Source organism: Lagopus muta, chromosome 19 (genome assembly GCF_023343835.1).
Source record: "Lagopus muta isolate bLagMut1 chromosome 19, bLagMut1 primary, whole genome shotgun sequence".
Lineage (NCBI taxonomy): Eukaryota > Metazoa > Chordata > Aves > Galliformes > Phasianidae > Lagopus > Lagopus muta.
Window position 1 is genome coordinate 8,173,424 of NC_064451.1, and position 23,398 is coordinate 8,196,821.

At 44.2% G+C, this 23,398-nt stretch overlaps 1 protein-coding gene across 3 annotated transcripts in view; it reads left to right on the forward strand.

Moving 5' to 3' along the window:
• CAMSAP1 (calmodulin regulated spectrin associated protein 1) overlaps positions 1 to 23,398 on the forward strand; it is a 29,211-nt gene that overhangs the window by 3,107 nt on the left and 2,706 nt on the right. The window contains exons 1-17 of one of the 3 annotated variants that reach the window (XM_048965787.1): positions 2,075 to 2,319; positions 2,697 to 2,859; positions 10,824 to 11,086; positions 11,276 to 11,437; positions 11,674 to 11,754; positions 12,685 to 12,717; positions 15,674 to 15,815; positions 16,373 to 16,512; positions 16,609 to 16,705; positions 17,138 to 17,315; positions 18,013 to 18,107; positions 18,674 to 18,758; positions 19,149 to 21,582; positions 22,285 to 22,421; positions 22,508 to 22,716; positions 22,801 to 22,903; positions 23,254 to 23,369. In XM_048965787.1, the coding sequence (XP_048821744.1) occupies positions 2,697 to 2,859; positions 10,824 to 11,086; positions 11,276 to 11,437; positions 11,674 to 11,754; positions 12,685 to 12,717; positions 15,674 to 15,815; positions 16,373 to 16,512; positions 16,609 to 16,705; positions 17,138 to 17,315; positions 18,013 to 18,107; positions 18,674 to 18,758; positions 19,149 to 21,582; positions 22,285 to 22,421; positions 22,508 to 22,716; positions 22,801 to 22,903; positions 23,254 to 23,369 (4,438 nt within the window). In that variant the 5' untranslated portion in view covers positions 2,075 to 2,319. Of the gene's footprint in view, positions 1 to 2,074; positions 2,320 to 2,696; positions 2,860 to 10,823; positions 11,087 to 11,275; positions 11,438 to 11,673; positions 11,755 to 12,684; positions 12,718 to 15,673; positions 15,816 to 16,372; positions 16,513 to 16,608; positions 16,706 to 17,137; positions 17,316 to 18,012; positions 18,108 to 18,673; positions 18,759 to 19,148; positions 21,583 to 22,284; positions 22,422 to 22,507; positions 22,717 to 22,800; positions 22,904 to 23,253; positions 23,370 to 23,398 lie in introns of those variants that run through there. The other 2 variants (XM_048965786.1, XM_048965788.1) reach the window with 2 other exon arrangements.

Sequence of the window (23,398 nt, forward strand, 5' to 3'; positions counted from 1 at the left end):
TCTCATCTCTGGAAGACAGTGATACATGAACGTAAATCCAAAGGACAGCACTGTATAAAGGAAAGAGGTAGAAAGGTAGTAATAAAGTCAAGGTTTTAAGTTCAGCTGTAGCCTGTAAAAGGATGGCATTTTCTTTACCCCTACACTTCCTTCATGCTTTTTTCCCACAGTGTTCATTTTCTTGACCCAAACATTTCCACTTTTTTTTATATATATTCAGTTTCAGGTGTCTTAGTACTACTTGTTCTGCAGGAGTATCTGCCACTCTCTTAAATCATAATTTGTTTTTAAGTGTTTCTGACCGGTTTAGCAACTACATCCATTCTTCATCTATAGCAAAAATATATCAGAGGAAAAAGTAGGGCAGCTTTCTCCCAGCGTGTGCCTTCACCCTCACATACAGGTCACCTGCTGAGTCAAAGGGCCGTCCTGTTTCTGCAGCCCAATCCACTACCTAAATGAAAACATTCTTCTTGAGTTTAAGGGGATTTGGATTGGGCCTTAATACTTAATCTGGAAACAAGAGCTGCTTGTTACAGTGGTAACGTCATAAATTGACAGCCTGCTTTAAAAAAATTTGTGCTGAAAACCAAACTCTTCAGAGATTATAAAACAATGAGCAAGTTGTTTACAAGGGACATCCACTTTAATTGCATACAATCTTGCAATTAAGTAGGCTGGGATAACCTTTGGACACCAGATCATACTTCCTGAATCACACTAGATCATACTCCTGAAATAGGTTGCCTGGCACTTTGAAAAGATACAGGGAAACGAATGCTGAATCTTAAGACTGATCCAAGTTAATCAAGAATTTGAAATGTGTGTCTTCCAGATACATAGCAGAAGTATGAGACTCATAACGAAAAGTTAGGTAGGAAAAAGTCTGCTATCACCGCGTGAGGCCAAGCTTATCATCACATTTTCACAAGATAGCTATTAAGATAATTCATCGATCCAGTGTGTGCGTTAGAGACTCAAACCTTTTAATCATGTAACTTCACTTTTCAGCTGAGCCCTGCTGCCATCAGTGAACCTCATCAGCTCAGTTAATCTGCAGGGTCACCGTGCAGGGTGAGCTTGCTGCTTCCAGCAGGTATCTGTGAGCTTTCAGATGGCGGCCGGTGGGCAGCAGTGTCTGCAGGGCACCCAGGAGAAGGCCTCTATGGTGCTTGTGATGGCTTACCTATAGCCAAAAAGAAAAAAAGAAAATCCTTTTATGCCTGTCAGCCATTTCTTGCTGTTTATCATGACACAAATTATTTGCTATGGAACGCACGGGCTGCGTAAGCCAGTCTTCTGCCTGGAAACCACCTCTGGCATGCTTTGATCAGGAGCAGATAGCAGCAGACCGAGCCCTGGGGGAGGTTGTTCCTAATAACCGGAAGAGAAGCACCACGGAGCTGCACCGCAAAGGGTTCCCACGAGGTGCTGTGGGGCTGGCTGGTGAAGGGGGATGTGCATCCTTCACAGGACGAAGTAACATCTGACTGCAGCACTGCAGCAGTTCCTGTGTACCTGGAGGGTTTCCTGGTTAACGATTCACAGCAGAGAGCTGGAAATTCTTTGCAGTTTATATGCAATAAGGGTGGCCGGGAGGAAACCAGCCGTGCGGTGCGGGGTGAGCAGTGCAGGCCGCAAAGCCCCGCTCTGTGCGTCTGACAACACGCATCTTCCAGCCGGGGCTCCTCCATCTCACGGCTCGGTCCTCCTCCCCACACACCCGCCGCGCACACGGGCCGCCCTCGCTTTCCTCGACGCCCTCGCAGAGCCGGGCTGGCAGCGGCGGAGCTCCGCCCGTCCCTCGTCGGGAGCGACGCCTCGGTTCCCCTCAGCAGCCCCGAGGCCGCCGCGCTCAGGCCGCGGATCCGCGTTGCCGCGTTGCCGCGCTCCCCGTCGCCGTGGTAACGCCGTGGTAACGGTCGCCGAGCGAGGCCCGCGGGCGGCCCGGCCCTCATCGCGGCGCCTGCGCAGCGCCGGCCGGCACCAAACCCCGCCTTTCCTCTCTCCGAGCGCGCCGCCGCGTCCGGGCGGGAGGCGGGCGGCGGGAGCGCGCATCGAGGCGGGCGCATGCGCGCGCGCGCGGTCCCGAGCGTTGCCAGCCCCGGCCCGGCAGCGGCGGGCTGCCTTCCCTCCTCCTCCTCCTCTTCCTCCTCCTCCTCCTCCTCCTCCTCCTCTCCCTTCTCCCCTCACGGCGCTCTCCCGCTCAGCACCGCCCGCTCGCGGCCCCGTTCAGCGCTGCCTCCCGTCTCCCTCCGCTCCGGAGGACGCGGGGCTCCGCCGGCCGCGGTTCGGGGATGAGGCGGCGATAGCGGCAAGGTGAGGCGGCGCGGGGCCTGCAGGCCGCGGCGGGGGGGCGGCGGGGCGGTGGGCTGCGCCCCTATCCTTCCTCCTCCTCCCTCCTCCTCCTTCTCCCATTGAGAGGAGGGGGCGCCGCGCCGCTGCCTTCCTCCTCCTCTTCCTCCTCCTCCCCCCTCTCCTCCTCGCCCCGCGCCGAGGGCCGAGCATGGGCGTGCGAGCGCTGTGCTGCTGCGGGCGGGCGCGGCGGGGCCGGGGGCCGCAGGTGCTGCCCGTCGGGGGGTGAGGCTGCGGGCGGGAGAGATGCTGTGCTATCCGGGGTCGGAGGGGCGCGGCCCGGCCCGGCCCGGGGGAGCCGGGCGGTGTGATGGAACCGCTGCCTTTTGTTTTGCTCCTAGATGGTGGATGTTGACGTTGGTGCGGGTGGAGAGAGCGGCAGAAGGAAGATGGATGCCTTGGGTGATAGCGCGGTGGAGATCGTCCCTTTGGAGCTGTATGATTCAGCCAGAGCGAAAATAGCCGCTAATCTACAATGGATCTGCGCTAAAGCCTATGGAATAGGTGAGGTGGCGGCCGGTTTTGTTCTGCGTTCGGCAGCTCCGCTCCCCTGCCAGGAGTGGTTAAATTCAGCATAAATCGCCTTTGTCTTTGACATCAGCGATGCGATGGTCCGTTCTGTTGGAATATTCATGATGCACATCCCGGTACCTTCGACAGAACAATGGAGCTACCTACGGGAGCTGCTGGGAACCAGCAAACAGAGCGGTGAACGCTCACGGGTTATTGTTACAAAGGATGCAAAGGATGCACGTCTCCGAAGGTGTGACCTCACACTTCAGACAAGCACGCTGGCAGCACCTGCAGGCCCGAGGCCCCGGCGTGCTCCCTCATCCCGTTGTCTCTTCCAAGAGATGCTGGGGCCTTGATGCTCTTTGTATGTTCTGTTGGCATCCCCAGCTCGGGGTTCTGGGTTCTGCAGCATTTCTGGGTACGTTTTGTTTTGTTGGATCGTGTCATTGGTTTTAAGGTGAACCGAAAAACAGTCCATTGGTGATTGGTAGAATTCTTTCATGTCAAAGCCATGTTGCGTGCACGGAGTTTGGCGGTGTGGTGTGACATCAGACAGCACGGTGTGGGTGATGGACAAGTCCTCCTTTCCCAGATGGGAAATCATGGGCCAATACAGCCCAATGTGGACAAATTCAGGTTGTTGTACAGCAGAGGCATTTGTACGGTATTTTCCTGGCATCTGTTGGAATCACTTCTTTGTTTTGAGCTAGATTTACCTGTCTATTCAGAACTGTTGCTGCAGGATGCTTCTTGAGCTCGAGTAGCTTCATTACTAAGAAATACACTGGAGTCCTTGTTTTTGCTTATGCAAAAGAAAACGTATGCTAAAACATGTACAAAATCTTGTTTTGGAAAATGAGGTAGCCCTGTTAATCTAAGTCTAATTCGCCAAACTCGTAATGTGCTTAATGGATTAGTGCTAGCTTACTTTGTGGCAAGGCTGAAGAAAAGCAGTCCATTCCTGCAGCAAAAAATTATCCTTGTGGAAATATTTCCCAAACTGCTTTTCTTTTAATATTGTCAGCTCTGTGCGTTGTCTCATCACAGTGATGGATGTGGGAGAAATAGGAGGAAGACTGGGATTTTTGTAACACTTTGTTAGTAAATTTTGTTATAGGCAACAGGAGACAAAAAAGTACATACATCAAGTTGAAAAATGTGGGAATTTTAGTGCAATGATGATGAACTGTTGGTAACACAAGAGAGATAAGTGGATGTTTCTTCATGTAAATATTTTTCAGTTGCTGGGACTGTTTGTGATGTTTCCTGAAGGTTTTTTTGGTAGTCAGAGGTAAAATAGATCCTCCAGCCCTGAAGACGCACTGTTTCTTTTGTGACTTTGTTTCAAAAGGAAGCCAGCTCTGACTTAGGGCTGACTGGTGTGGGTTGTATGCTGCTTGAGGAGAAAGCTTTGGGCCCCTCGTGCTTTGATAGAGTCATCTGGGGCTGCAGGGTGCAGGGCTGTGTCTGTAGCTCTGGGCTCAGCTGGCTGCCACAGGTCTGTGTGCACCTCACAGCGTGGACCTGCATGGAATTGTTAGTAAATTGGACCTGCTTGGCTTTTCCTTGGCTAAAATTCCCTGTATTCAGCACTGGTGAGGCCGCACCTCGAGTACTGTGTCCAGTTTTGGGCCCCTCACTGCAAGAAAGATATTGAGGCCCTGGAACGTGTTCAAAGAAGGGCAACAAAGCTGGTGAGGGGTCTGGAACACAGGCCATATGAGGAGAGGCTGAAGGAGCTGGGAATGTTCAGCCTGGAGAAGAGGAGGCTCAGGGGAGACCTTATTGCTCTCTATAACTTCCTGAAGGGAGGTTGTAGTGAGCTGGGGGTCGGCCTCTTCTCTCATGTCATTAGTGATAGGACCAGAGGGAATGGTTTCAAACTACGGCAGGGGAGATTCAGGCTGGACATGAGGAAGTATTGCTGTTCAGAAAGGGTGGTCAGGCACTGGAATGGATGCCCAGGGAGGTGGGGGAGTTACCGAGCCTGGGGGTGTTCAAGGAAAGGCTGGATGTTGTGTTGAGGGACATGGTTTAGTGGGAGCTATTGGGAATAGGTGAACGGTTGGACTGGGTGATCTTTTAGGTCTTTTCCAACCTTAGTGATTCTATGATTCTATGATTCTAAAAAGGTCAGAGAGGAACCCCGCTTCTGCAGGTGTCCACAGCAGGCAAAGAGGTGGTCTCCAGCATGGAGAAAGCTGTAGCATCACTTGCTATTTTCCCACTTGTGTTTCAGCTTGTTCAGGTTGTGCATTAACAGGAGTTTAATGCCATGAATGTCAAGAGATGTTGTTACTGGGACTTCTGGGGTTGAATATCCTTGGTTAGCTTCAGCATGTAAGGCTTCTGTACGTCTTTTCAGGCCTGTGGCCTGTGGAAATGTAGTTTGATTTTGAAAAGGCTCCAGCAGCTGTCATGTGGTAACCATTGCTTTGAGAAAAGCATTGCAAAATACTTAGAAATTTATAAGCCTCTTTAATTCACAGAGAGATGAATTAAAGCTTAAGGAGGCTTTCTACATGATTATCATTTTGTGTAATATTTGAATCTGTTACTTGTCATCTCCGTGGTGTTGGTGGGATGTCTTTGGTTTGCTTTAAGATACTGGATGTGTGGTGAGGCGTGGGCAGCTCCCAAGAACTTCTTTTTTCAGTATCTCACTGTGAAGGTGTTTTTTGGGGGAGAGCTGTGTTGTTTCTCTGGGCTTAGTTCTGGTCAAGCTGATGAAGAAAACCCAGCAGTTCTCTGTTGGAATGTGAAAGCTCTGTCTCACGTTCCAAAGTAATTCCCTATCAGATAGGGTTTTCAGCACGGCCTTCAGGTGGCTGAGTAAAGAGTATTGTTAGGAAATGTTCAATTTGAAATTGAACTCATGAATTGACGTAATTTTGTGCTGGAATCTTGCAGATGCTGCTGTGTATCCTGAATTTCATCTGAGTAAAACTAAGCTTGTGCAGAAGTGTGGGAATGGCCAAGAGCAGGAATTAGATTGTGGTGTAGACTATAACTATAACTATTAATCATTCTCCACTGTAGATTTTACCTAAATCTAAAATTTCCTATTTACTGTTGCAGTGTATGTGAATTTTCCATGTCAAAGCTGGCATCTAAGTGGAAAAATTCTCCATCCTTTGTTGTTATTCTCAAGGACAAATCAGCGAGGCCATCCCTGGCATCACTTGGAGCTGAAGCTCTAGTTTGGGATTTGTTTCATTTGATGATGCTTTCTTTTGTTCTCCGCTGCCCATGAGAAGAGTTTTGGGAACCAAACAGCTGAGTGCAGCTCCCCTCTCTCTTCAGCACAAACAGCTGCTGCTGCAGAACTCCCTTTCTGCTGTTTGCACAGGGATTGAGCTGACTGGTTTGTTTCTGGCTGCACGGGGCTCCTCCTGCCCATCTCTGGTGCCTGCTTGTCACAGATGGACACGAGAGGCAGGCTGTACAACCGTTGTCCACACAGCAGAAGAGAGAAGGGGGTGGAGCAGTGCAGGAGGTGTTTCCCCACTCGCTGTCATCCCTCTCTCCCAGAGTAAATCCAGGTGTGCTGTCACAGATCCACACCGACATCTGTGCACAAACATCTGGAAACCTTCTGCACTTCTGAAGGACTGGAAGGCCATTTGGCTGAGACGGTAGTTTGAAGGAATCAGAATGGGTTAGAGCAGAATTATCTCTCTTTTTCATCAGCAAACGTTGATTAAAACCAAATGTGCACTTTAAGGAACTCTGGTAGCAGTGTGAAAACCCAGCTCTTAATGCTCAGGAGGTCTAGGAGCAAAGGTGCTGCCAGGTTTCTGTGCAACTTGAGTTCACAGGGCACTTAAATCCCTTTGAGAGCTTCATCCTGGCCTTGCAGAAGGCAGTGCAGGAGGCTTAGAGCAGCTTGGCAAGCTGTGCTCCTGCACCAGTGCTGTCCTTGCTGTGCTGCTTCCACATGGTGCAGCTTGTGAAGGTGGGCCGCAGCTGAGCTTCCATTTCTCAGGCTGAGTTAGGACTGCATTCATTTGTGTGTCGAGGTTGTTTGTGTCATGGTTTTGATGTTAAAATTTAGAGAGGGAAGGACTAAATGAGAGTTCCCCTGTGTTGCAGCCTGCTGTGAGCACGTGTCGTTTCCAACCCGCTCCATAACAAACTTCACTGCTTTTTAAATGCAATTTGTAAAATTCAGGTTGCTGAAATGAAGCTGAACTTATTAGGGTGAGGAGCTGTGTGTAGGTTCCACACTCAGTGCTAACATGAGCCTGAGGGTTCGACCTGGTACAGGAGGGAGGGCAAAGCAGTGCTACAATGCACTGTAGAGGAAGGGCACGTTGTGGCTTTTCTTGCCTTTGAAGTCCTTCATGTTCACCTGCTAAGGGAGGTTTTGCAGTACCATAATAGCTGCCTGCAGTTACCAGTTGGCACCAGCAGTGTGAAAATGTTTCCAGGGCTGAACTGAGCAAACCCTGGTGTTCCTTGTTCCTCTTCCCTCGCCTCAGTGAGGTCTGTAATAAAAATATTTTTGAGAAACCTGTTGTGTTTGGCAAACACTCGAGTAGTTAAACATTTGGTTTCTTTAACAGGGCCTGTTTATAAACACAGGCTATTACCTAGGTGAACTTTACAGGGTTGAAAACTATTGTAGTTATTTCCTTTCTTCTGCTTTGTCCAGGCTCATGGCTTTCCATGGCTCATGGTTTGATCCAAAGATAGGATAACAGAAGGGCAGCCTCATTGCATGGCACCATGCCTCATCTTTAGTGTGGGGCTTTTTTTTGTGCCCACATTACATAGATTTCCATGAGTGATGTGAGAGATGACTTCTGGAGTTCATAATATGGATTGATAATTAGAACCAAGGGTAGATGTCTTTATTGCAGTGAAGCTGAGAAAGTGTAGCTTCTGCTTTGTGTTCTGCAGCTTAGCAGACATCCAAGCAGCACTAAATAATTCTGTGAGCGGATACTGATACCAATGAAACCCTACTCAGAATCTGAATGAGCCCCATTCTGTGTGCTGCCATGCTTTGGCTCTCTTTCCATGTGAAACCAGTTCTTCGCTCTTCCAGAGGTAAAATAAGATCTGGCTGGTCTCCACTTCTCCAGTTCAAGGGATAAGTGAAATTTGTTCAGATTACAACATGATAAAGAAAAGCACAGCCATCGGGTGATCATCTCTGAGCCAGTGTTTGTCAGTGAGACAGTGAAGAAATGATCCCTACCCTAAAATGAGGAGGGGAGTCCGGGCAGAATTGCTGCTGTTCTCATTGCTGCTACACATGAACTCATTTTTGTAGTCCTGTAACTCCCTTGTATGCAAAATGATTTATACTTGGAACTGACAGGTTTTTTTTGAACGATGAGAATTCACTGACGTGGTACCAAAAACCATTGCTTCATGAGTGCTTATGCAGATTGATTTTTGAATGCTTCGTTTCTTATGAAAACAAGCAGCACAGATATGTCCCTGCTGGGCTCCCTGGGATGAGAGCACTTCAGATTACGTGCTGCTGAGAGTTGGGAAGCATGATACTGCTCTGCTTCCACAAGTGCTGGAGATAGCAAGACTGGGCATCTTTGCTCTGCAAGTCAACTGCGTGCAGCTAAGCAGCATGGTGTCAAATGAGCATGGAATCAGCATCCAGCCAGCTCTGGTCAATCTCTGCAATTCCTCATAGGAAGCTGAGGACAAGCTGCTTTTGTGAATGCCCTTTGCCTCTGACAGCTCTAATCATCACTTGTGTACCAGCGTTCTGAAGGTGCTGCTAAACCACCAGTAGCTGAAAGCTGTCAAAAGAAAAACGCTCATCAAAAACTGGTGGCTGCAAAGCGTGCCTGCAAGTTGATGCTGATGTTTTCCTGGGGGTAACTGCTGAGAAAGCACGTTAGGAGCAACAGAAGGTGTGTGCAGGCTCTTTGGTAACGTGTAGTAGATGTGGAAGTGGCTTCCTTTTGTATTCAAGGTGCTATTGAAGACCTTAAAGTAGGCAAAAAGAAAAAAAGGACGTGGTTTAATTGTTTCTGTTTTGCTTTGGTGGGTTTTGTTAAACTCAATTCCAGCTGATTTTTATTTTTATTTTTTTTTTAGCTGTAGCTTAGCTGGTAGTTGCTCTGAATGATGTTTTCATGTTGATTTTCTGCATTCCTTGGTGCACACATGTAAAAATACAAGTTTTAATGGCTGTAGGTGTCTTCACACCTGAGTACTGTTACAGATCATGAAAGTAAAACGTTGCAAGAGGTGCTCATGGAAACTGGGGCTGGACAAATGGGTGTTGTGTTCAAGCAGGGCCTTGGCATGTTGATCAGAGATGGCAGTGAGAGCTGGGACACATCTGGGGGTCGTGTGGCTGCTGCAGATTGGAGAACAGCACTGTCATTTGGAGGTGCAGTGTTGAGGGAGAGGTCTCAGGAGCCATTGTTGTGATGGGAGTTGGATGTAGACCAGAGCGTACTGCTCTCATCAGACCTCTGCATTTGTCCAAATGCACATTTTTGCTTTTGTTTGTTTGTTTGTTTGAACTCTGCATTTTATTTTCTGTGTTCTGGGCTTTTGAGTCCTTAAACTAATTTGATTGGACACAGCATCAAACTAGAATCTGATCGGCTCTGAAAGAGAAGGTAATGCATATGTGTGTGTGTGAATCCATGTGTGTGTGTGAATCCATGTGCATATGTGTGCCACTGCTGTGCTTTGTAGGTTGAGGTGCTGAGGGTTTTGCACTGTGACAGAGGCAGCAGGCTCAGGTCTTTCTGAGCAGTGGAATGCAGTGCTGCAGTGGGGAAAGGCTGAGTTTTGGATGTTCCCCAGTCGTTAGCAGTGGAGGCCCGAGTTCAGTGTTAAACGTCTGTTAAATGGAATTACCTTTCAGCAGCCTTGCATTTCTGGGTCAGGTTGTCTAATATTAAGGAGATTAGAAATATTTGAATTTGCTGTCTGTTCACTAACAAATGGGCAACTCTGTTAACCAGTACCTCTGATGTGGTGCCAGCAAGGTTTTATTGTTCCTGTCCCCAATGTCTTCAGTATTACTTATATGCTGACTGCACATGTCTGTGTAACACAGCAGTCAATGCCATGTAAAGGAAAATAATCTTCTTAATTCTTGAAAACTCCAAAAACCTTTCAATTTTGACAAGTAGTGGCAGTATTGTGTGGCAAAGTGTGAGTAGCTGTTGGGGATATTATTACAGTACTGGTTTACTACGTGTTTTTATTGAAGTGAGATGTACTTTTAGCTCTTATACTTGATACAACCCTGTCTCAGTTTCTCTTCTTTATACGAACATGGTGTGGCTCATTTTGTAGTTCTGAGAGATGCTGTGGCTCAGAGTTTTTTTCAATGGGGAAATGTGTTTATTCTAGAAATGAGCTGAAGGAAAGTGAACGTGCTGCCAGATCAGTGATTCCTTCAGCTTTAGATGTGCTTATTAACATGAACGGTTGGAGTGACTTCAGGGGGAGATCTTCAGTGGTTGGGTGACATGGGATCAAACCCTGTGTTCAAGCATGATACAATGTCAGGCTTCTTGTAGGAAAACACGGGTGAGGCTGGCAAGTACTGCTGGTGTGGAGAGTCCTGTTCTTACTGCTGGGCTCCAGTCTGATTGCTGGATATGATACAAGCATTTATTTTAGAACACATCTAATTTTAACTTGTTTTGCATCCCTAGAATAATACCGAGGAAATGTTGCTCGCAAGAACTTTCCCTGCCACTTTGGGCTGTTGGAATTGGCCTGGAGCTGTAGCATTGCAACTGTTAGCACTGACAGTGCTTCAGCTAGCAGTGCGTGATTTGAAATGATAGAATTGCTGCCAGCTGTGTGGATCTGCTGATTAGCAGCAAATGTGCAGGTCTTGGTGAGGGTGGGAGCCGCTGGGGGAGGAGCACAGTGCAAGCATTGACCCTTCTGCTCTGCTGCCTGCGAATTACACCCTTAGTGATGCGCTTGTTGAAACCCCTTTGTTCCAGATAACGTCCCCGAGGAGCTGAAGGACCCGTTCTACATAGACCAGTATGAGCAGGAGCACATCAAGCCTCCCGTCATCAAGCTGCTGCTGTCCAGTGAGCTGTACTGCCGCGTCTGCAGCCTGATCCTCAAGGGCGACCAGGTGGCAGCACTGCAGGGCCACCAGTCGGTGATCCAGGCGCTGTCTCGAAAGGGGATTTACGTCATGGAGGGCGATGACACACCTGTGTCTGAATCTGATCTGGGCTGCGCACCGATCAAAATGGTTAGCTTAATTAAATCCACCTAATGATCTTTTTATTTAACGCGATTTAAAATCGTTCGTGGAAGGAAGGGATTCTCGTTTCTAGGCCGCTAACCTCGGGAATTTGTCAGTGTAAATACAGTCAGAGCATACAAAGGTTTTTTTCCTGCAGGATTTTGGTTTTTAGTACTCATTGAGTTCTTGTTTCAGAGCTCTCACATGGCGATGATTGACGCCCTTATGATGGCCTACACCGTAGAAATGATCAGCATTGAAAAGGTGGTCGCTAGCGTCAAGCGTTTCTCTACATTCAGTGCCTCAAAAGAACTGCCCTATGATCTGGAGGATGCAATGGTTTTCTGGATTAACAAGGTAAAATTTGCTTCAAGGGCAGTGTCTGTTCCTTGTGCAATTTTCACAAAGCTTCTGATGGGTGCATTCCATCCATCTTTCTTAACTGCCCCTTTCTGTCATCTTTTCTACTTCAAAGAACTGCTTGTGATTATCGTGTTACTTGTTCCACAAGATTATTTTTTGTTACTTGAGGCAAACGTATATTTGGATGTATTTATCCCAATGTTAATCCTTTCTGTGCTTTGCCCTTTTAGGTGAACCTTAAAATGAGAGAGATAACAGAGAAGGAGATCAAATTAAAACAGCAGTTAATGGAAAGTCCAGGGCATCAGAAGGTAAAACAGTTTTGTCTTCAGTCAGAACTCTGTGCATTAGTGATCAGTGGCTTTGGGTATAAACATCTCAGCCTTTTCTTTGTCAGATACATGTGAGGCATCCAGTCCTCAAAACTCCTGAGATTCTGTGCATGCAATTTGTGTTTCTTGGTGCCCTTCCTTTCCTTTCAACCCCTGTAGGATCTTTTGACTTTCCTTTTAGTTGGACTAAAATAACTTGTGTTAGTTTAATAATTTCAGTAGACTTCACTCAGCTTTCACAGAACAAAATATATAGCATATATTTTGAAAGCTTTTGGGGGTGTATTCATTTTGCATGAATTTTGTCTAATTTCAATTTAGAAGCTCATTCCAGCTCTGTCTGGTGAGCATACTTTTGGTATGTTACATGTTTGTGACTCTTTTCTACCTTCTCCCCTGAAGATATATCACAATGCATCATGTTGCAAAAACACTGGACACTTTCATTGCTGGAGAATGTAAAATAGACTTCTTTTTTTTTTGCAAACATAGCACACCACTATCAGTGCTCCCAATTAATGGCTTCACAAAGCCTTTAGAAGAGCTCCATGCTCTTTCCTCTAGTTGGCATTGCTGTGCAAAGGGGATAAAATTGTAATGTACGAACAAGGCACTGTTACTCAATTTCCACGTTGTGGCAAAGGTTTTGTGTGCTTTATGTAAAATCTTCTGATGATGAGGGACCTGAGAGCTGTTAGTTCACAAGTTGATGTCTGCTCCAAAGGATCCTATGTTACCAATTTGACCTACTGACTTTGGGGCCTCTTCCTTAATTTAAACTTCTGGACTACAAACCCTTTGAATATGAAAGTGTTTCTTGCTGAAGTGCATTGAAGTATTACTGCTTATAACTTGCATTGCTGATGTTCCTTTCCTATTCCTACATTCCTTTCCTTGCTTCCTGAGCAGTCTCCTTCCAAATGGTATTGGAAATTAGTACCTGTAAGTGATTTACTTTTACGCCAGTTGTCATCCACAAAATCATGGCTTTTTAAATTTCTTGGGATTGTTTGCTTCCATTTGCAATGCTGCTTAGGCATTCTTTATAAAAACCAGCAAACCCTCTGCATAAGCTTTCTGGTCATCAGGCTTTATTTTCATAACATGATTTCTGCATACTGTACAGCATACAGCATAATCACTTTACAGCACTTCAAAATTGTTTCCAGAGTGCAGGAGTGAGGAATATGGAGTAGCAGCAAAAAGCTGGGAGATTAACAGTGGTTGAAACAGTTACACTCAGTATTTCTGTTGTAAATAGGCAATGGGATGGCAGCACTAAGGTGATACAAAAGCTGGTCGGTTTAAATGGTTGCTTAATCTTTGAATCCATTGTTAAGATAAGTAGATGTCTGCACTGGTTCATTGTGTGGTGCTCTTGCGTTCCCATAGTTGGTAAATCCAACCCAGAACACCGTTATTCATTGAGAGGAGGTAAGAAGATTTGACGAACCGGTTTGGTTGCTATGAGGAGTAGAACTGTATGGTGAATTAAACTGAAGCTGGCATAATGGGAGGAAAGACAGTATTCTTATTTTAGGGGAAGTGTGAAAATGGAAATAGAAACATGTAGGTTTTGGCTTTATACAAAGTGGAATTGATGTTGTTTGCTTTTAGTTGAGCTTCCTGGTTTTATCTGAATTTGCAGAGGTTCTCGTTTGTTCCTCAGTTTTCTCTTGGCCTCGGTGCCCTTCGTCCTGCACTTTGCTGGATGTGGTGCTTCTCATTTTCTGCTTGGTAGGATGAGAGCTGTTGTCTCAGTTGCAGATTCCCAAGAGTGGTGCAGCTGGAGAAGGCAGGCGTGCTCTGGCCATTTCTGCCTTTCCACACTGAGCTCCATCGCTCCCTTCTTGCTCCTAATACTGGAAGAAGCATTGACAGCTCTGCCTCTGGCAGTGGGGTTGAAACCTGATGATCCTTGAGGTTCTTTCCAACCCAAGCTGTTCTATGATTCTACAATCTTGGGTTTGTTTCAACCGAGTGGACCGCACCGAAAACTTGAAGTGTCTGAAATAAAGAGAATGGGAGTAGGGAGCTGCAGGCTGATGGAATCTGTGCCAGAGCCCTGGCAACCTCGTTTAATGACTCGTGACAACGTAATCAAGTATTGACCTGCAGTTTGTCTCTTGTGTTCTGTGTGCTCAAAGGTCCCATCTGTATCGGAGGCCTACATTTGATAGCATTGCCAAGAAGCTGCATAGGTTCACGTTATATTTAGAGACTCCTAAGTGAGAGTAGAAGAAACAGATACAGTATTGACTGTGGTTGGTTTAAATTCCATTTAAATTCCTTTCCCATTAGAACAGAAATACGTTCCTATTTTAAATAGCGGAGCAACCAAAATGCAAAATGAAATTCCTGACGTTTCTTTTAATTTGTTTACTTCAACTAAGTGGATGAACGATGAACCTTTTAAGCTAACCAGATCACCTTAGTGTGCACACTTGTTTTATCAGACTTAATGACCGCCTTTCCAGTGCATAATGGATGTTGCTGATGCCTTTGATTTGTTTCGTGTGTGAATAACCACCATCCTATATCTCGCTATTTCTTTTTGTGTAAGCCTGATCTGATGCATGCCATATCGCACTGCATGCAGGAACCAGTGGAATATGCTCGTGTGGTACAGTATGAATCACATTCCATTACGTATTTGTGGAGTGCTCCAGGCTGGGGAAAAAAGATCATTTGCACCTGGGAAAATAGCAATAGCATTGCTTTTAGACATACTTACCTTTGCCAGAGAAACACAACGTGCTGTATTTACACTTGTTCAAAATAAATGGAGCTGTTCCTTATTATGAAATTCTTATTATTAAATTGCTTATGAGCGACCTTCTTTCTTTTGAATATGATTTTTCTCAGCCTGTGCCATCCTAAATTGACACGAGTGTGTGTGTGTGTGTGTGTGTGTGTGCGTGTGCACAGAGAGCTTGCCCAGGTTATCTTGGAAAGTTTATGGTACTACAGATAAAATAAAACTTTGTTACGCTCCTTAAGGATGTTCTCTGCATAGCAGCAGGCCAGCACATGCATGAAGAGAGTTCATGAGATGTTAAGTGCTGTTAACGTGCTGGTGTGAAAGGAATCTTTTCCATCGCTGTAAGATACTTCTGATGGGCTCTGCACTGTATTATTTTTTGCTTGCTGGATCATTTTGCTGCTGGGACTTGGATGTAGCCCTCCAGTCCAGCACGTGGATTGTTAGTAAACATCACGCTAAAACTTTTCTTGAAAAAATTGCAGGACGTTCTTTAGATACTCATCAACTAAGCTCAAAATCATGTGAGGGTCCAGAGGTAGCCAGGAGGAGTTTGGTGCTGATGTGTAGTGAAATCAAGGAGAGTTGTGCCATTGATTTCAGCCTTTCCTCCTCCTCTCACAGAGCGTTTTTGAGAAAAGCCCCATTTTTTCCTTTGCACATTGCTGTTGTATACAATGCTCTGAATCTCTCCAAGAAACCTTTGCTCTCTGGTGATATGGTGGCAAGTCTGTGTGTGGGTAACACATGAGAAATCACTAGTTCATCTTAATTTTTTCCCCTGAAGCTTTATATATGTATGTGTGTAAGTTGTCTGTTTCTCTTTCTTTGAGTCTGCTGCATTTGTGCATCTGCGTGGAAGGATGCTGGCTTAAATTAGTTTGCATTAAGTTAAAACCTGTCTATGAAGCTAGGAATCCCACATGGACTGCTTCCAGATATGAGGAGAATGTTTAAAACGGAAGCACTGTATTCTTCTGAATTGGCCTCTATGGAGGGGAGAGTATAACCTCATACGTTGTTTTTGACTTAGATAAAGTAGAATGCTATGAAGGATCCACCATAAGGAGCTTTCAGTACTTAAGTACAGCTCCTGTGTTCCTTGGCATCACATGAACACCAGTTTTCTTTTTTCAGGTGCGTTACCGAAGAGACCATCTGTCAAGCAGGCAATTACCTTACTTTCCTTTGCTGGAGGATTTGATGAAGGATGGTAGCGATGGTGCTGCTCTGTTAGCTGTGATACACTATTATTGTCCAGAGCAAATGAAGCTAGATGGTATGTAGAAAAGTTTCTTAGATAGTATTCTGAAGTATTTAAAAGTTGAACTAGAAATGAATTATCTAATGAGAAAGCAGCAGATGTTATAGGAGTTAGTCTGTTTTTTAATAGATGTTGTCTCTTAATATTGCTGAGCTTGGTCTGATTAAACCTTCAGAAGAAATAAACACGCATTACTGTTGGCTCACAGTTCTTGTGGTGATCAGCAGATGCATACAACTTGAACTGCCAGCCTGTGTTATTTGCAAACCTGGTTTTATTTGCTTTTTTACTTTACCACTGGGTATCGTTTGTGGCCTGTTCACCTCTTCTGTGATATGAAAATCATATATGGTTTGTAAAACAAACACCAAATTGATACTTGGTTGCTTTTCTTCTCCCTTCTTTTCCTATCCTCTGGTATTTAAGAGGTAGAAAGATTCACTGTTGGCCATTAAATATGAAGTGATGCTTTATAAGCACCCTGAAGTTGCTGTGCATAGTATTTCTGTTAGCTGTGGATGGAAGTTTAACTCACTGGTTAGTGCCATAACTTGTCTTTCTTACCTTTCTAGATATTTGTTTGAAGGAGGTGACATCAATCGCTGACAGCCTTTATAACATTCAACTCTTGAGAGAATTCTCAAATGAATATCTAAACAAATGCTTTTATCTCACACTGGAGGACATGTTGTATGCTCCTTTAGTTTTAAAGGTAAGGAACATAATGAAGGACACATTTCTGAACAAAATGTAGGCAAATCACTAGCAGTTATTTTGTTACTGTGAGGAGCATTGTTTTCTCTTCTAGCCTAATGTCATGGTATTCATTGCGGAACTCTTCTGGTGGTTTGAGAATGTCAAACCAGACTTTGTGCAACCAAGAGATGTTCAGGAAATAAAAGATGGTAAGTCTTTTATGTTTCATAAATATCAGTGAGTTATTTCCAAATATTTACATCAGAATGAAAAGCCGTTACGCGTTGCTGTTTGCTTTGGAGCTTTGCTGTTTGCTTTGGAGCTTTCTGCGTGCTGCGGTGGTCTTTGAAAGCAGGGAAAAAAGGAAAGCCAGGTTAGTCCTTGTGGATTGGGTTCTAAGTTTTGCAATGTGATAAGCAGATTATTTTTTTTTTTTTACTCCAATGCACTCATCATTTACTTCCTTTCCAATAAAACCACCAGAATATATGTTTTTTAAATCCAGGTTATTACTTCTACTGCATTTCAGTTTTGTGTCACAGAATGGTCACTGTAGTGTACTGCAGTTTGAAACTTCCTTTTCTGCTTTGTTATTTTGATGGTTATTTATAACATTAACACAATTTTTAATATATATGCAGTTAAAACAGTGTTGCAGCAGAAGAGCAGCCGCCCACCCGTTCCCATCTCCAATGCAACTAAGAGGAGTTTCATGGCCAGTCCTGCTAGTACCAATCCAGCAGACATGCAGCCCTCAGCTCAGGCAGGCTCTGAAGCTTGCAGTAGGTACTACCTGCACCCTGAAGAACCTGACTACCTGTAAGTCTGTTTTCATGTTGTTTAGATGGATCTTATACTGGATTATTTTGGATCACATAGAAAATTCTGCTTCTAGCTGTTTTGATTTTGCTGCAGATTTTCTGCACGCAGCTTGAATTCACTCAATATGTAAAATATTCTGAAGTTCAGAGAAATACTTGGCACTGTTATGTTTGATCTTTGGCAAATTCCAGTGAGCCTCAACACCAAATGTCACTGTTGTGTTATAGAAGAAATTCTTCTTTTATTTTGAAGATAGTGTGAAATGTGAAAACTGTCCAAGCATCTGATCTTTGGCCACGTTCTTTAAATGTTGGTATGAAAAAACTTAACTGATTCAATGCACAAGGAAGTCAGTGACAAGGTTTTTCAGCTGTACCAAATGTGAGAGCTGTAAGAAAGTTAATTCAGCCTTTACTTTGTCTCAAGGGTACTGTTACCTGAGCTACGTTTTAAAGTCACTGTATTTAACAACATAAAGCACTCTGATTTCAGATAGTAGTTTACTTTTCTATTGTTTCATGTGAAAACCTTAATTTTTAAGTTCTTTAATACTGATGATGTGATCTTGTGTTTTAAGGGAGAATGGGGGCAACTCTTACTACTGTAACTTCTCTGCTGTATAACCTTTCTCTGTTGTTATAGAAAAAAAAAACTTCTATTAATGAATTCTTACTGTTCTGATTTTCTCAATTAGTGGCAAAGGAGGAAGCCCTGCCTTTAGCCCTTCCCATCCACTGCTCCCTTTGAGACAGAAACAGCAAAAATCTTTACAGGGTGAAGAGAGCCCTGGTAAGTCTACTTTGAATTTACATTTCAAAAGGCAATGCCCATCACTGTCAATGCAACAAAGAAATACACATGCTGAGTGAAGACAGTAAACTTAATTTAAAGGTACTTTTGGAAAATTTGGGTTTTATACGGAGTTACTTAGATCTTATTTTCTTTTATCAGCAATAGTACTGACCAAACTTCATTTCAACTGCCTGGGCTCTTACAACATGCCATGATGGAGACTGTTTAAACCCAAACAAAATAAGAAAAAAAAAAGATGGGGCTGAATTGAGTGGGAAGGATGAGGAAAGCAAACTGAGCACTTCCATGCATGGAAATGCAGAATTCACATCTGTGTATAAATAGATACAGATGTGTATGCACATGTGTCTATTTATGTGTACAGTGCCATTTTTTCAGTGTATTTTACCAGGCTTTTGTTTAATTTTCTTTAATAGTTTGTGCAAATTTGTTTTTTGCTGCCATCTCTTGGCGAAATAATGTATTATATTTGCTATCAAAGGCAATGATTCTCTTAGCTTAAAGGTTGTTTCTAAACACTGCCCATTTAAAAAATATTGTAGGTCATCGACATCGTTCTAATTCTCTGACCCGTGTTGATGGGCAGCCACGAGGTTCAGTTCTTGCATGGCCAGAGAAGAAACCCAGGTAATGTGTGCTTGTGGGTATTATTACAGCACTGTTTAATGGAAGGATAGTCCATACTGTGACAAAAGTCCTTGTAGTAATATGGTATCACTTCCTTAGTAATGGACTGAGTTGCTTAACTTTATTTTCTTTAATTAAAAAAAAAAAAGCATTTTCAGGGATGACTGATTTTAGTGTTGCAGTTGAACATATTTCAAACGTGATTTCCAATAAGCACGGTTGAGAATTTAAGTATCTGAGGTTGCTGTCTCACTGTTGGTGGTCACTCTTGCTACAGGCTGCCATTTTCAAATAGAACAGAAATGTTGGCTTTGTCTATTATGCTCCTTAACTCAGCAAATCGTAACTGCTTGTACTTTCTCTTCAGTAGACTGTTCTTATGTTTTCTAGGCCTCTGTCTCAGCCAACACCATTTGCTCTTCATCATTCTGCCAGTACTGATGTGGACCCTGGGTCTGGTGATAGCATTAGTCTGGCTAGATCAATCAGCAAAGACAGTCTTGCTTCAAACATCGTTAACGTAACTCCAAAAAACCAGCCCCATCCTCCATCATTGAAAACTAATGGGAAGAGCTTGCTGAACAATGTTGAAATTGAGGATGAAGATGAAGAGCTTATTGCAATAATCAGATCTGAAGAAAGGCCAAACCGTGGTGACGTGGAATTGCAGAATGCAGCAGCCAGAGTACCCAGCATAGTGGCAACTGCGTGGTCTCCAAAAATAAACAGCGAGTCTTCAGAAAGCAAACCAGACAGTTTCTACTTGGAGCCTTTAATGCCTGCAGTTCTAAAGCCAGCAAAGGAGAAACAAATAATAAATAAAGAGGATGAATGTGGGGAGGGGAAACAAAGGAGTTTTATAACAAAGAGATTAAATGAGGGACACTTGCCTTTGATTCGCAAGAAAACAAGTAGCGGTCATGGCGACCACGATCTCAGTAGGACTTTTACTCCAATTTCTAGTTCTGATTTCACTCCAGTTACTGAGTCCGGTGCTGCAGACTCAGTAGCCCTGGTGGAGGCAGGGTTGGAAGCCTCCAGACCGTTAGCTAGTAGCAGTTTAGATCCTTCTGCTCAGGATCAACCCACTGGAGGATTTTTTCTTCATGCTGCTAAATCTGATGATGACATAGCTAATAAAGTCAATGTGAGTTATGTAAAGAGTCTCAATTTACATGTTCCGGATACTACGTGGACTATGGTGAGACAGGACTCTGATTCTGATCTCTTAGACATAGAGGACGCTGAACAGGACCTGGGAGTCTTAGACGACCATCCTATAGTCGCTAAATACATAGGTGAGGAAGAATCTGCAAAGCTGCAAGAAGACATGAAGGTAAAAGAGCACGAAGATAAAGATGATGCAAGCGGGCGCTCCAGCCCATGTCTGAGTACCATCTCCCAAGTGAGCAGCGTGTCCATGGCCAGTGGCAGTGTCCGCATGACCAACTTTGCAGAACGAAAGCTTCAGAGGCTTAACAGCTATGAAACTAAATCCAGCACAAGTAGTTCACAAAAGACCACGCCAGATGGATCAGAAAGCTGCCCAGCACCGCTGACCACGTGGAAACAGAAGCGAGAGCAAAGCCCCAACAGACCAAATAAAGATAATGTTAATCTTCTAGCTTCTGAATTGGTGCAGCTTCATATGCAGTTGGAAGAGAAACGAAGAGCAATCGAAGCTCAGAAGAAGAAGATGGAAGCCTTATCAGCAAGGCAGCGACTAAAATTGGGCAAGGCAGCTTTCTTGCATGTTGTTAAGAAAGGGAAATCTCCCGATGTTCCACAACCACTTAAACCAGAACATTTTCCAAAAGAATACCCTCGACAGAATGGTGAAGACTTAGATGAAGTTTCTTTGGGTTCTAAGTCTGAAGAGTATTTTGTGAAGGAGGAGGAAAGAGAAGACGTGCTTAACGATTCTCAAGAGGTAACAAAAGTAAAAATGCAAGAAAGCATAGCTTTTGAGCAACATAAACCAAAAGACTCTGCTGCTATACATGAATTGGAAAAAAGTAAAATTATTTCTGCTGCCCTTCTGGAAGACAGTGTTACAGAAGTAGATATTAATGAATGTGATCTTTCCATTGAAAAGCTCAATGAGACAATCAGCACACTTCAGCAGGCTATATTAAAGATTTCTCAGCAACAGGAACTGCTTATGAAATCTCCATCAGTGCCGTCACCAGGAACCAGAAGTAACTCTCAGGACCAAAAGGTAAAACCATCGATCCATTTTGTTGAGCCCCTGTCACCAACTGGAATGAACAGTCTTCGTAAACCACCTCGCTTCGGTCAGGGCAGGAGTCCTCGGTCAGGAAGGCCAGCTGATTTGAAAGTCCCTAAAGACAGACAGCAGAACTCAGCACGTGTTAAAACCCCAACACAAAGTCTCGAAACCTTGCCGCATTTAAGACCATTTCCATCCAATAGCTTGTCGAAGACACCGACAGAAATAGGCTCTGAAATCAGTCCTGATCTGGGAAGTGGGTCTCAAGAAAAGTGTTTCTTTGATACCTACAGACTTCATGATGAGAGTAATCAGCGGGCACTTGTTCTCTCCACCTCTAAAGATGCAAATATCATTTCTGAGATGAGCAAAGAGGTGAATAACAGCTTCAAAGAAACAGGGTTGAATTCTTCTGATGGCTCAGGAAAAGAAAATGTCCCTGTGGATGAGCCACTGAGGAGCAAGGCTAATCTCATTGAAGTAGATTTGTCTGACTTAAAAGCTCCAGATGAAGGAGAACTTGAGAACCAGGATAGCTCTGCAGATATAATTAGCGACGGTGACCAGAAGTCTGGTGTGGGATTTTTCTTCAAGGTAAATATGTTACCTTTATGTATTTAGGGGTTGGTACACTTTTGTCCAGCATGAAGAACTTGGTTTTGCCTCTTCATTCTTGAGTCATCTGGTGGAGCCGGATGCATTTTGGTTGCAATATTAGGATTTGAAAAAAACACATTTGAGGAGAAAAGTTCTTTACATTGTATGAAAGCAGTCTTCTGACAGGGAGCAATCTCCTGGCAACTTTATGTGCTGACATGACAATACCTTCTTTGTACATTTCTGTTTTAAAAAGAACTCCAGGTTTTACTTCAGTAACTTTGTCTTCTGATGCTGTGCACTATGGTGCATGTTTATTGCTGTAAAGGCTATCATTGTGCTGGGGTTATCTATGTTCTCCACTCTAGGCAACACTGCAGTTCCATGATACCTTACAGTTTTACAAGGTTTTGTGCTGTTTAACTTTACTTAAAACGAATTGGGGTAAGGTGAGCCCCTGCATTGTTTTCCTCTTATGGACTTAAAGGAAAATTTGGTGTTGAAGCTCTCTTGGAGAACACCAAAAAATTCAGTATGGTTCTCTGACTTGTGCTCTTCAATTCTGATCATCAAGATTTCCAAAGGTACTGCCGTATGTTTTCCTTAAAAATCTTCCTGGAATCCTCAGCAATCCTTGATGCTCAGGTCGATGTGTTTTCCTGTAGTCTTTACAACTTTCTATCCCTGTGAATCTTGCAGGATGAACAGAAAGCAGAAGATGAGTTGGCGAAAAAACGTGCGGCGTTCCTTCTAAAACAGCAGCGCAAAGCTGAGGAGGCTCGGCTTCGGAAACAGCAGCTGGAGGCTGAAGTAGAGCAAAAAAGAGATGAAGCTCGGTAATAGCATGTGGAAAAGGATGGCTCCTCTGACCTTTAAAATGAGGAAAATCATCACATATTGAATGTTGTGGTTTGCTTTTCAGTCGCAAAGCTGAGGAGGACAGGATACGCAAAGAAGAGGAGAAGGCTCGTAGGGAACTTATCAAGCAAGAGTATCTAAGGAAAAAACAGCAACAAATCTTGGAGGAGCAAGGGCTTGGAAAGCCCAAATCAAAGCCCAAGAAACCCAGGCCCAAGTCGGTCCATCGTGAGGAATCTTACAGTGATTCAGGGACAAAGTGTTCTTCGACTCGTAAGAATTTTGAGTTGTTTGTTCTCAATGAGTCTGCTGATCTGCTTTAATAAATGTATTCACGTTTTCTCTTCTTCTTTGTAGCTGATAATTTGAGCAGCGCTCAGTCTGGTTCCAGTCTTTCTTTGGCCTCAGCAGCAACAACAGAACCTGAAAGCGTACACTCTGGTGGCACGCCATCTCAAAGGTAGAGAGACTTAAAAATAAAGAAAGAAACTTTTATCTTGCCTTACGAGAGTGTTAGGATTCAGTGTTGTTTGCTTTGGTTTGCAGGAATAGAGGCACGACAGTAGTTGGCTCATTCATCTGCTGTTTCACTTGGGTGCCAAATTTAATCTGTACGAACTTGGAATTTTATTTGTTTGGGAAAAAGAAAAACAAGAGAAAGTTTGCCTCAGTAATGTGGTAGGAAGAGTCTGACAGCTCTGAGGAGGAAGAGGGACAGCAATCTGGTTTTTCTACAGGGCTGGTGTCTGGTGAACTTGTTGGAGATTTGAAGGGAAAGCAATGCTTATTTTCTCTCTCCCTCCCCAACAGAGTTGAATCTATGGAGTCGTTACCAATACTGAGCAGAAATCCTAGCAGAAACACAGAAAGAGACTGGGAGAATGCTTCAACTGCATCTTCTATTGCTTCAGTGGCAGAATACACAGGTAACCATTTTCATTTTAGTGTGAGCATT